This window comes from Centruroides sculpturatus, unplaced genomic scaffold, assembly GCF_000671375.1.
Source record: "Centruroides sculpturatus isolate CEXI.00-Female unplaced genomic scaffold, Cexi_2.0 scaffold727, whole genome shotgun sequence".
Taxonomy (NCBI): Eukaryota; Metazoa; Arthropoda; class Arachnida; order Scorpiones; family Buthidae; genus Centruroides; species Centruroides sculpturatus.
In genome coordinates this window covers 84,868-98,365 of record NW_019385161.1, presented here as the reverse complement: position 1 = coordinate 98,365, position 13,498 = coordinate 84,868, and the positions used below count along the sequence as shown (strand labels likewise).

The following is a 13,498-nucleotide window of genomic DNA, read 5'->3' as shown; positions in this document are numbered from 1 at the left end:
TTTCTATGTTATTTTATAGATTAAACATTATTTAATCTATTAATTAAATAATTTTAATATTTATATAATATTTTTTTTATAAAAAAAGAGATACTTTTATGTGTATAACAAATGCTTATAAAGTTGAACAGTTTCTAACTTTTTAAAGAGGAATTTCGAATATATTATTATATTTAAATGATTAAAATTATTCGAATAAAGATCTAAATAGCATTTTAAGTACGTGAAAGAAATTTTTCTACAAGTTAAATCATTTGTGAACCGAAACGAGAGGCCACACATACACCAAATGGCATTCTAATTGCTGTTGCATAATTCAAATCTTCTTTCATTATTTTTATTCTCTTATTCTACAAACAAATTAAGAATATATCTACAATCTTTCCTGATCTTTATCACCAAAATATACGCCGATAAATATCTTAAAAGATTTCTTTATAACTTAAACAATTTCGATAATAGATCTACAGGAAGGTACTACAACTAATTTCTTGGAATTATTTCCAACACTACACTACAGCAGCACTTACCGTTATGTGTGGCAATAAGTTCCAAAAATTCATTTATAATTCTTTAAAAATGCAATTTATTTAGTCGTAATTGTCCTAATTTTGAAACAAAAAAAAAAAAAAATTCCTCCTGTATAAACACGCGATTAACGTATAAGGATACGGATGTGTTCAGGTATGGCGGGGGTGCAACTGTGTCTTAACATAGTCTCTCCTTCGTTAGTGGGCATCGTTAATTATAAACGAACGATTGCCTTTCGCTCCGTTAACTTCTGTCTGTACAGTAAGAAATCTCTTAATTAACGTTAGAAGCTCTAAGGTCTCCATAAATTTTCTCAACGATACGAAGACCTATGCGAGTGTTGCGTGTAGCTCACCTCCTTATAACATTTTAAGTGGTCACGGAGAAGTCTTTTTAATGGCCGTTTCTAAAAGCCCAACCTCGGTCCTCCCGACTTCTAATTAGAAGAATGTAGACTTTCTATAGAATGCGGTTGGCCAGCAGGTGTTAAAGGCCATCTTCGCGTTTGACTACTCGTTTTTTTTTTTCTTCTTCTTCTCCCCTTTTCTACTTTAAACCTATACAAACTTATATATATATTTGTAGCTTTCCCCTTTCCCCAAAACTAGAAACACAAATTTTTTTAACTTAAATTAATGAGTTGTTTTGATACACTCGTTCTTTAAAACTCTTCGTAAGACTTTGGCATTAAGCTATATTTATAATAAAGTCCGTTCAATTATCCAACACCTCTGCATTTCTTAGACCCTGTGCAGTGAAGCAAACTGTCCATAAACAAACATTAGTAAAGGTACCTTTGACAGGGCAATGTCAGTGACACGTAATGCCTGGGGTGAGGTTCGACTATCTGATCCTGTGCACGGAAGCTCGACACGGATTGCATGTTAACAGTGACAAATCGTAGATACAAGGCTGTACTGATTAGTGGTCCTGTTTAATGCCATTAGACTGACCGACGGCTACTTTTATGCCTTTTTCTAATGTACAAATTCTAATCAGATATCTCGAAACAGCATTTTTTCCTTCTCTTCTCTTCTCCTTTCCTATTAACTAAGAAAGGAACGAAAATTAATAAAATTGAACCTCGTTAAGATAACAAAAATCTTAAATTTCGTTCTTAAAAAAACCCCTGTTTTTTTTAATAAAATAGATTAAAATTTTAACTTTGGAAGGATTTTTTTTTTGACCTTTCGAACGTTGAAATTTGCTTTAAACCTTAATTTATGACCTCTTTTAAGATATGAAACTCGCGTAATGAATCTAGTCTTCGGGGATGTTTTAATATTTAGGAATTTCCCTAAAGGGACTTTTTACTCGGGAGATAATTTTTCTTCTAGTAAATTTATTACACATAAAATCATTTAAGTTATGAATACAACATTAAGTGTTCTTCTTTAACTTTGATCATCTTTATTAATTGTAAGTAAGTAACGATGATGGGACATCGTTATTTGCTAAAGAACAAATTTAGAACATGTCTAAGAGCATAATTTAATAAGAAACACTACTAGAACTTTCAGTTACTAAGAAACAAGCTTAAAACATAGTTAAGAACATATAATTAAGAGCATAATTAACAGGGAATGCTTAAGTTACATATAAAAGAACTTGCAACATAGGTAAGAACAGAGTTAAATTATGCTCATGAAGTTATTATAAAGTATGACAAGACATTGAGAACAAAATAAAATCATAATCTAACATGCTAAGAGTATAATTTATTATAGAAAAATATATTTTCCTGTATAAAATTCCATTAGAAAGCGTGAGAGCGGCACCACTTCGAGTGGGGCCATGTTGGATTTTTTTTTAAATGGAACCGAAATTTTTCGAATAAATTTAGAAAGGAACGTCAGAAAATTCTCGTCGAATTGCCCTCGACTTAAAAATAACTTGTTATCAGCCATTTGCGAGTGGCTATTAACGAGAAAGTATGTTAAATCTGTAGCAAATGTAACGATGCGTATTGCTAACCATCATGGCTGCGATAATACGATAACATCAGCTCGCTGCCGTCATCTACTAATGGGCTAGATAGACATAATCATTGCTCACGCTCGACCTTTTTATATGTATAGCAGTTTGTAATGGGCTAGGTCAGGTCTTAGAATCAAGACGTACACCCGCAGGCTCTTATCAAAGCGGTCAGATCTCTCTCTCTCTCTTCTCTCTCCTACTCACTAACTGTAGAGGCTCTTAAGGATTTAGATATCACGTTGCTAACTTGTAAATGGCCCAATGTCTTAACACGAAATCATCACATTTGTAATCCACAAAGGAGGTTGGATGGGCCGTAACCTACTTCTGACGTGTGGAATAATTGCAAATTGAGATCTTCATGAATCTTGTAATTTGAAGGGTTAGAAGTTGTAAAAAAAATATCAATAAATTGAAGGAATTTAAACGTTGTTTTTTTCCACAAAATAACTCAATTATTTAAAATTAATTCGGGGATTTTTTTACAGGAATTTTTTCTCTTACACCCGATCCGCGCGAGAGATAAGAAAATCGCTAGTTTAAGAAGCGATTCTCTTATCGTTTTTTATTTTTTTTAGAAGCGTGTGTGTTTTTTAACGTTTATATTGAGATATTTTTTAACTTTTTTTTGAATTTTTAAAAATTTTACAAGCCAAAAAACGCATTAAAGTAATGTTTTTCGAGGTCGTTTATAAAGAGAAACCAAAAGAATCTTCGAAAAAAAACTGTAAGAATGCTACAATTTATGCAAAATTTGAAAGATTAGATAAACTTTATCATTAAACTATTCACAATATTTAATATTTTACGTGTTAAAGATGATAATAATATAGTATTTAAACTCAAAATAAAACAGGAAAACCGAAGAAACTAATAGGAAAAAAAGGAAACCTTTTATGGTAAAAAAAAGGGTTCAATTTTCAAGCTTTATTTTACTAATTTATTATAATTTTACTTGACTTTTATTTTTCTAAACACATGAAAAATGTATTTTTCTAACTCGCAATCAAGAAGAAAAAACAATTAACCTTCCCCCTCCCCCCAAAAAACACTGTTTTACAGACTGTAAAATTAGAGACTCCATTGCCTCTATTAAAGCATTACGTTATTGCATTTCTTAAGTAGAACATTATCCGTCAATAAAAACCAGAAAATGTACACCAAACACCGGAAACATTTAGTGTTGTAGACCATTCTTTTTCACCTGGGAGCTATCATTTCCCTGCGCACCACTAATTCCATTCTCTAAACTGAAGACACGCGACATCTTTCACTATTTACATTGCGTGACCAGTAATTTGCGGAAATCCTCTTTGAAATTTTCTATTTTCAAACTTTTCAGACACGTTTCCGTTGTCCAGACACCGTAACGATCTTTGATATCATCACCTTTAACTAGGAAAGAAAGAAAGAAGAATAGAATTTAATAAAAAAAAAGGGGGGCATCACGAGTTGAACGCACGTGCGTATAGGATCTTTCTGCTTTTTCCTACCCTTCTAGTAAGAAGGTAGACAAAGGAGTTAATCGTGTTTCTTTGTATTTGCAATTTCCTGTGTTTACTCTATTGTTATTCTCCCAAAAAAAAAGGGGAGAGAAAAAAGTCTAAAAATGGCTCCAATTTTAATCATCCTCTTATTCATTTAACTTCCTTCAATTGTGTGATAACTGGAAGAAGGAGAAGGAGGAGGAGGATGAGGTTATCCGTGAGAAATTCGGTTATCTTCTTTAACAAGTTAATACAGGGGATATTTTTAGTGCCGTTAATAACCGAATCTCATTTAAATGCTCGCAGAATACGGGTCTTTTAAATAGCCTAATTTGCATAAATAAGCGTATTTATTTATTTATTTATTTATTTTAAATGCTAGCGAACGAATGAATAGGGATAAAAAAAGATTATAAAAGAATTGTAAGGAGAAGAAAAGTTAGTTAGACAGACCACACTGCAAGTTAATGCAATGTCGTGATATCTGTCTGAGTTATACGCCAGTTTGCATAAATAACAAACATTAAAATACGTCTACGTGCATAAATTTAAGCAATAACGAGGTCTTTAAGATAATAACATACGACATTTTGTATTCCGATGAGTATTATAATATATATCTATCGACGAGTCGGTTAGAATGGAGTCATGTTGCACTAGAGGTGCTCGATCTCCCTCTCCCCCCCTTCTCGTCTGTTGCTGGTGACAAATACTTGCGGTATGTGAATAGGGCCCCGAAGCCATGCCACGAGGGAAGAAAGCCGTTTGGCGATGACAAATTAGACAGGGGAGGAGGCCTGAGAGGGGTTAGTTCGGCGGTTCTAATCTCTGCGCGCGGCACTCGGTGAGTAATTAGGCGATTAAAATATTTGTCAGAGCCACAGAATGCAGGGTTACTAAGTTGGCATAGGTCATCATCATCATCATCATCATCATCTATGCAGGAATATTATCTAGGATTGAATTCTGTTCGACAGTTAAAAGATGGAGAGGTTTAAAGAAGGGCAACAGAAGCGAGTTCAGACAGTCGATTGCCCTGAGTCATTCATTTGTGTCTAGGTTTTCTTTTAAGATAATTAATCAAAGAGGTAATATTTATAGGGTTGACACGGTTATGAATTCGTAACCACTCATTGAATCGATCTGCATCTATATTAAGGGGGGGGAGAGTTTTAAGTTTGGATCTAAGTCCCGTGCGAAGCATTGTTAGAGTCAAGTTATCAGAATAAAATAGAGTTTTCACACACTGTAATCATATAATAAGATGAATAAAAGTTAGAAATCTAAATCTCACCCCTCATCAAAGCTTTATTCCTCCGAAAAAAGGAATAAAAACGGTTAAATGTGCCATTTCTAGAAGAGTAAATCTTTGGATAATGATTAGAAAAAAAAACATATATATGTGTATAATAATAATAAAACGGCGATTATCTTGGTACGGTTGACAGCAACCGCACCTCAATCCCATAATAACCGCAATATTAAGTTGTAAAGCAAGGCTCAACACCTGCAAATGGCCACTTCACCTGTTAAACTAGAAACAGATATCTCATCTGATATCCTCGGGACACGATAACTCTAGCAAATTTCTTGGCGGTTACAAAACTAGTGATTATGTTTATCCATGCGGAGGAGGTAGAAGATTTTGGCAGCATTCGGATGGCATCCGGATCAAAAACTCCTTAATACAACTTTCAAAAAATTCACGTAGTTTAGTTATTGGAGGGGAGGAAGTTGTGCAAGTAGGTGTAATTACTTGTTGCCTACAGCTCTTTGCCTGCCATGTGCCAGTCTAGGAGGTAACCGAGCCGTAGTAGGTGAAAAAACTGGCGGTTTATTGTGTAGTTTGACGGGTGCCAGTAACGCCCACAGTATACATAATCCACGATTATTGCCACTAATGGCTACCGAGCCAGCGGAAGTTCCATCGTTCTACCTGTGCAATTTCCCTATTCTCATGCATAAGGTGATGCCCGTAATCATACGTTACGTTGCTAGAAAATATGTATGTAAAGAACTATTAAGAAGTCGAATTTATGTTTGGAGCAAACACTTTTCTCTTAAACTATGTGGTTTGGGAGAAGTTAAAATAGGGTTTTTCTGATTTAAATTTCTATGCTAGGCCTATATTTATTTTGTATTTTCACTAACATCACCCTATTACTTGTAGAATTATTGAAAATTTCAAGTAAAGTACCGCACTGTTTAGACGTGTATTTTAGCATCGAGCTTATGGAACCGTTGAGATTATATTCTTCTTTTTTATAAATAAACCGTTAATAAATCTATTAATGTTGATTTTTTTTTATTAATGAGCTGAAGTTATTTGTTGTAGAAGGGTTAAAGTACCATTTTAGTTAAAAGAAACCACGTTTAAATTATGTTTAATCGCATTGCAAAGATCACTTTCAGAATTCCTCAACCATGCAGATACAAAGAACTTTGTAGACAAATTATGATCTTTTTTTAAACTCGTCCGCATTAGAATTCGTTTTTTATTAAGCACTTCTCATAATTCCATAGTAGAAATTCTGCTTCTGACATGATTTAGTAATGTTTTTCTTATTGTAAAATGATTCATCAACTAAGCAAGATCTTATTGTTAGAATGTGAAGCGCATCAATGAATGGATCATTTCATCATTTTAGACTATTGAAAATAATCTTAAATGGTTTATTATCACGTGATAATCGTATCTTTTTACTCAATTTATATCGAAAATCTATATCACTTAACCATATAAGACACGATCGAAGCAAAATTTCCCGAATTGATATTGACGAGTCCATGAGAGATTTTCGCATGGAATTCAGATATTTTTGTGCGTGTGGCTTCCCATTTAGAAGATTAAGTGTATTATAGATTATTATGTTTGGATTTTTAAGATGGTACCACTTAATGACGTTAAATATTTAATTATTTTCAGGTGTATGCACCAACAGCACGGCTCCGAGCGTGAGTTCTATCAATAGAATCCTAAGAAATCGAGCAGCCGAGAGGGCGGCTGCCGAATTTGCTCGAGCAGCAGGATACGGAATGTATCATCCTTACGCAGCAGCTTTTCCTTGGGGTGCAGCAGCAGCGGCAGCAACGCCCCATCTGTGGCCACCGTTCTCTGGGCCTCAACTGCCTACAGGTGCAACGCCCGATCCTGCAACTTTAGCGGTGATGACGCCGCTCCGTGACCACAGACAATCCGGTAAGAGCAAAAATTCCTCATCCTCACTCTTAAAAAATAAATAAATAAATAATATAAAGTAAAATCATCGCGCCACGCGGCCATTTACAATTCGACCACGCGTATCTGGATGGATACAGGTTGATGCCCGGGAGGAGGAAGGATTTTAATGACCCAAGAAGATAAAAATTTAATTCCGATAGCCTACAGTAACTTAGTAAACCACTTTAAAGATATAAACTTTGATAAAAATAAGAAGTATCTCTTTAATATTTATACTTAATCTGTGCTTTTCCCCATAAATTGCATCTGAAACGACTTGGCAAAATATGAATAATTTAAGGGATTCAACCAAAAACTAGGCTATTGGGGAGGGCCTATAATAAAGCAGCTGCCTATCGACTAAAGTGCAACACAGCCTTTATAACTAAATAACGACTGTAACAAAATCGAACGGGAATCTTCGTTATCGCCATGGTAACTTATTGTATCATTTGAAAAATGGGGGAAGGGATGATTATTAGTCATTTCGTGGCTGTCTGTAGTCGAGTCTGATACATACCCACATGATGTAGATGTTTTAATCACGCTTTCTACGATTTTTTCTGCTTCTTTAATCGATCCAATCGATATTTTTCGTATCATATATACACTCGAGCGTTAAAAATAATTCTGTAAAATTAACTGTGATTTTTATGGATTTTTTTGAAAATACAATTGAAACTTTCAAAAACATTGCAAGAAGTATCTACAAAAGTCTTTATTTTTAATAAAGAAATTACGATTTTTGTTCACAGTGATTAAAAAAAAATCACTGTACACCCTGTGGTGTGTCGATCACCCCGTGCAGAAAATACTGATTTTGAGCTGTCAAAATCGTATTTTTGTATTAAGAAACGTTAAAAAAATCGTACCTAAACCCTATATAACGTTAATAAATATCATAAACGAACTGCAGAATTATTTAAATGACCATTTCAACGACAATAAAAGAGAAAGTTGATAACTCAATTTTCAAACTACTTTACTATGCTAATTGCCTAATTATTAAAAGAATGCTATTACAGTAACAAAGACCAGGAACTAAACCGAAACTTCCCCTTTTTATATTTATATAATCACGTATATATATATAAATTATAAACGATCCGGAATCATATTTTAACTCTCCGCTCCTAAAAAAAAAGAAGAGAACAAGCGAAAGGAACAATAGTTTTTAGTAGGAAGGTCACAATTCCCAAATGATGAACACTATAAAGGAGTGGATTCACATCGAATGTTCTATTCAAAAAACCATGTTTACACATGCTCGATCTGTGATGAAAGCCTGTATTGTGTTTGTTACCAAGCTGAATCGTGTGGGCCCATTGGTTACGACGAGTGAGGGGTGGAGCGCCTATACAGCTGAACAAATGTACCACACAAAGCTTCCTCGATCACGATTGGGCGCATCGAATAAGTTTCCGCAGCATAATGATTACCTTGTGTTGTATATAGAACCTTCTATTGTTCCTATTGGATTCATGCATGGGAAGATAATTACAATACTAACTTTGACTCGAAAACCTCCGTCTGCAAGGTCTAGCGTAATTGCGCGATTTTCTATTTTTTGAATAAATAAATTCGAATTTTATTGTATGGCACGTACGTTTGTCTGGCTGTTTAACGTTTTTTTTTTGTTAACCTCATTATACTCCCATTTTTTGTTGTATTTAACATAGAGATGAGTCCTGATTTCGGTCCTCGTTATCACTAGAGTGTGCGAATGTTTTTTTTTTTTTTTTTTTATTGCTTTAAATTGTCATTTGAAATGATGCAAACGTTTAAGTTCGCATTATTATTGTTAGATTGAGTAATATAGAGTTAATATTCCCATTTAGTTATATTTCTAAAGCGATTAAATAGCGCGTAAAAGTAATTTAAATACAATATATATTTTTTCGCTCTATTCTTAATGAATCGAGTTTTTTAAATTTCATTTTATGCGAAATTTTGTATAATTTATCCTGGATTTATTTAAATTTTCTTTACAGGATCCTAGTCTAATCACATATTTAACACTTATGTAATTTCTACTGTGTCCGGTGCATATTTTCATCCCTTAAAATTTATTATTTAATTAGCAATAAGGAACCTCATAAGGCAAACTCTTTATATAGTTTATAGGTTTTCTAATAGGTAAAATATTTAGCTATATTTAGGCAATTGAATCACTGACAGAGAAATTTAAAGATACGTGTTAAGTCTGACGTGTTTTACAATAGAAATAACGTAAAATTTTCTAAATTTATAATCTAAATAAAGGTATTTTCGATGATAGACATAGTAGACATGTCAGTTTTTCAGTTTATAACCTTCTAGGCCTCGATATTTAAACTTAAATTGCGAGTGAATAAACACCCCTTTAGCAACTCCCCGTGTTTAGCGTTTCATATCGAGACATATTAAGTGTCTTAATTAATGTCTAACCCATTTTTTCTTCTATAAAATATTTACAAATGAGTTTCTTAATCGTAAAGATGCTCGACCTCGATACAACGTCATTAAAATCACGTGTTTCTTCTTCTCTTTACAGTAGACAAAGATAGCGAAGAAGGGACAAGTTCCGATAACGGAGATAGACCAAAATTTCGTAGAAACAGAACTACATTTAGTCCCGAACAATTAGAAGTACTTGAAGAAGAATTCGAAAAAACTCATTATCCATGCGTTAGTACACGAGAACGTCTGGCAGCTAAAACAAATCTATCAGAAGCACGAGTACAGGTACGTAAAGGCATGTTTCCTTTGCTTATCCCTCTATAAAAAAAAATAATGACTGAATAAATAAATAAAATATATATATACATATACATTTAGCATGCTTCAAAAAATAGACTATTTTGGGATTTACAATAACTCGGACCATTTATAAAAATTGTCGTTTTGTCAACCGCAAGTCATTATAGTGTCGAATCACATCATTTATCACGAGAAATAAAAAAAATGAGGGTATTGTTGGTATAGAGATAGACACTAGGTCAGCCGTTTCTAGTCTTTAAACACGTGACAATTTTTTTAAAAAAAATTTCAAGAGGTATAGCAGAAAGGGGGAGTATAACAGAAGGGGGGAATGAGTTATAATTCGTCACGAATGATAAATTCGTTTCTGTGAGAGGCGTGACGACGAAACTGTAGGAGGAGATTATCGTACCCAATGATCGAAGCGGTCTGGGAAGTCATAGTGTGACACGACGACAACCTCCTCCCCTTTCCGAGTCGTTAGAGTAGATCACCCATTTCCTGTCGACTTAATGTTCGAGCAAATAGCAGAATTGCGTGATGTGTCGTAGCGTGGGCGTTCACGACAGAAATGGAACCACGTTTGGCAACTGTCGCTGATTTTCTTTTTTTTTATATATATATATATATATATTTCTTTTTTATTTTTATTTTACTCCCTCCCCTATCGATAGATGATTACTTCTAATGACTCGAAGTAGCATTACGAACACGAAGGGTGGAAGTTTCGTGCGCTTTTTTAGTACTTTTAAAGAAAAAAAAATCGAATTTATCGAATGATTTATGGAAATTAATTCGTATACTTTTCATATTTATAATGTAATTATAAATTTATAAATTATTTATTTTTCTATGCTAATTGTTATGATACAAGGTTGGTGATTTAAATAATTTATGGCTTCGTTTATTCGTAATAATAATCTGTTTTTTTTTTTTTACCTTCTTTAATGGGGTTATTCGCGAATTTATTTTGATAATTTTTTTTTCGGATTTTGCTACAGAATTCTGTATTGAAAATTAAAGATTTATTGTATAGCCCAAATATTGTCTTAAACGAAGAAATGGTCAAATTAATCTTCGTCTTGTTAATAATCAAATGATACAGAAGCGCTCGATTGTTATATTTAAATCTATAGAAAGCAACTCTCCCTCTTGTAAACGGAGAGATGTACCCTCCCTCTATTCTTTATATAGGATAAGGTTTTTTTTCCATAGAAGAGGATGAGGGATAAATCCCATCTTTCACCCTCTTCTACATAAAGAACATTCAGCAGTATCAAAGGGTAATAAGTTATTAACACGCTCCTAAATCTTGTTACTGAGGAACTACAGATTACTTTTAAATGCTTAAACATTAATTCAAAGTATCAGCCTTAAAATAATCATTCTTACTTTGATACTTCTCTTCCTCTTTCTTATGAGTTTTGATACACTTTCCTTCGTTACAGCTCGCTTTCTTGAATGATATAATTTAATATTTTGAATATGGAGCTTCACTGAACTTTTTTAATAATCGCTGTTAATATAAATTACTTGATATATAACATAAAATATATATTTAAGCTGTTGCATCCTCTTAAACAATTCTGATACCTGGTTTAAGCTTAAGTGAGTATCAGCATTGTTATTATTTTTCAAACCAAATTTTGACCATTTCTTTACAAAAAAATAGTTTAATTAAAGACTTTTTATGCTTTTTAAAAATCTAATTTATACTTTTTTAACGTAATTTTAATTAATTTTTTTAAAGTGTTTGTGTGTGTGAAAATTAACGATTTTAGTTAATTAAAAACTAGTTTTGCTTCTAAATTAATAAATTAAATAGATTAAAAAAGTGGATAGGGATGAGATAAATTATCATTAAAACAACTTTATTTAATTAAAAATGATTAATTCAATTAACTTATTTTTAGCTTTTAAAAACACGAAAATCATAGTAGTTTGACGCACGTTTTCTTCAAGATAGAGCTTAGATATTCAGGTAAAAATTAAAAAAGAAAAATATATATATATTTTGGAAGAATCTCATCCCTATTCACTTAGATTTAAACGAGTAGAAATCATACTCCTAATTGATAGGGCCTTAAATTATGCATGTTGTCGTTTGCATGAAAGTAAAGAAAAATGTAACGTGTGGTGAGTATGGTGATAAGATTGTGGTTAAGGTGACTGTATGACCAGCTCCACAATCCCCCTATTGGTTATTTGAAACAGGTGTGGTTTTCTAACAGACGAGCGAAGTGGAGACGTCACCAACGCATGAACATGCTCAGACCAATGAACGGAGTATCAAGTCCGTCACCAAGTTCCACACCCCCGTCTCCGTCACCAGAACCTCTAACACCATCTAGTCAACCTCTCGCACCAAAACCTATGGAAAATTTGCCGAAAATGGGAGGCGAAAACTCTGCTTTTTCTCCCGCTCGTCAATTATCACCTCATCTACAATCATCACCATCTTCTGAATGAGGAAGAGAGAAAGAGCGTGTTCTACCAAAAAGAAAAAAANCGAATCGGATAGTTTAACAAGGTTTATAAATCTTACATAGGACATTTTTTTTTTTCGTAACTTATATAAAAGGGTTCTGGTCTTTAATGGAGACTTCAGCTACCAAAAAGAAAAAAAGAAAAAAATTTAAGTAAAAGATTATCAAAAATTAGTTTAAAAAACAAAAACATTAAAAAAAAACTCGCTGACTCGTGCAAAAATATGAGATTTTTGGAGCCCGAACGAGTAGAAACTCATAAACTCGAGTGACTTTTTCCTTTCTCATTTCTTAAAGCTTGCTGCGTGTAGCATTATCGAGAGACATTTTAAACGTTTTCTTTCGAAGCAAATATGAAATTAAACGTATTTTACAGCACAATTTAAACCACATATTTCTAAATATTTGCCGAATTTATCACGTAAATTAACGAAAGAATCCGTCCATTATGTGTTGATTCGTGAAGTATAGATGCTGCTACCTTTCCTCCGAAGAAGCAATGTGTTTGAAGTGATGATTGGATTCATTTCACTTATACAAGAGTATTCAATACTTTTGCAGAGATTAGAAAAAAAAATATATATATATATATCCTCTTGTATATCTTATAGACTTTTATTCACAGCTTTCGTATTGAGTTGAGCAGAATTGATCCAACGTCAAACAACTTAAATTTGGATAAACAAAGGCTAAAATGTCTGAATTTTTTTTAAAAAGGTAGAATATCATTACGAAGAGGATATAAATATGTTTCTAGAACTGTTCTTTCTGTTCATAATTCGCGCTCGAAACGAATTCTGTATTCAAATTAAAACGCACTTTATCAAATTATTAGAATGTCACAATGTCAATAAATTTTCACATTATGTTAGTATCTGAGTGACTTTATTTTATTCTTTTATATATAAATAACACACAAGCCTATTATTCGGGATCTTTACAAGTTATATAACGAAGTATACCCTTTTTATTTAAGCAATTTTTTGGATGATATGGATGTTTGATTCGTACACACACTGTATACTTATATAGATATAGGTCTTAAATTTTTTATTATA

At 32.9% G+C, this 13,498-nt stretch overlaps 1 protein-coding gene across 5 annotated transcripts in view; it reads left to right on the top strand.

The window, feature by feature from the left end:
* LOC111635618 (paired box protein Pax-6-like) overlaps positions 1-12,792 on the top strand; it is a 58,172-nt gene extending 45,380 nt beyond the window's left edge. For 3 of the 5 annotated variants that reach the window (XM_023380630.1, XM_023380629.1, XM_023380631.1), the window contains 4 exons: positions 6,922-7,194; positions 9,749-9,939; positions 12,169-12,444; positions 12,563-12,792. In XM_023380630.1, coding sequence (XP_023236398.1) covers positions 6,922-7,194; positions 9,749-9,939; positions 12,169-12,423 — 719 coding nt within the window. In that variant the 3' untranslated portion in view covers positions 12,424-12,444; positions 12,563-12,792. The other 2 variants (XM_023380632.1, XM_023380633.1) reach the window with 2 other exon arrangements.
* The last annotated feature ends 706 nt before the right edge of the window (positions 12,793-13,498 follow it).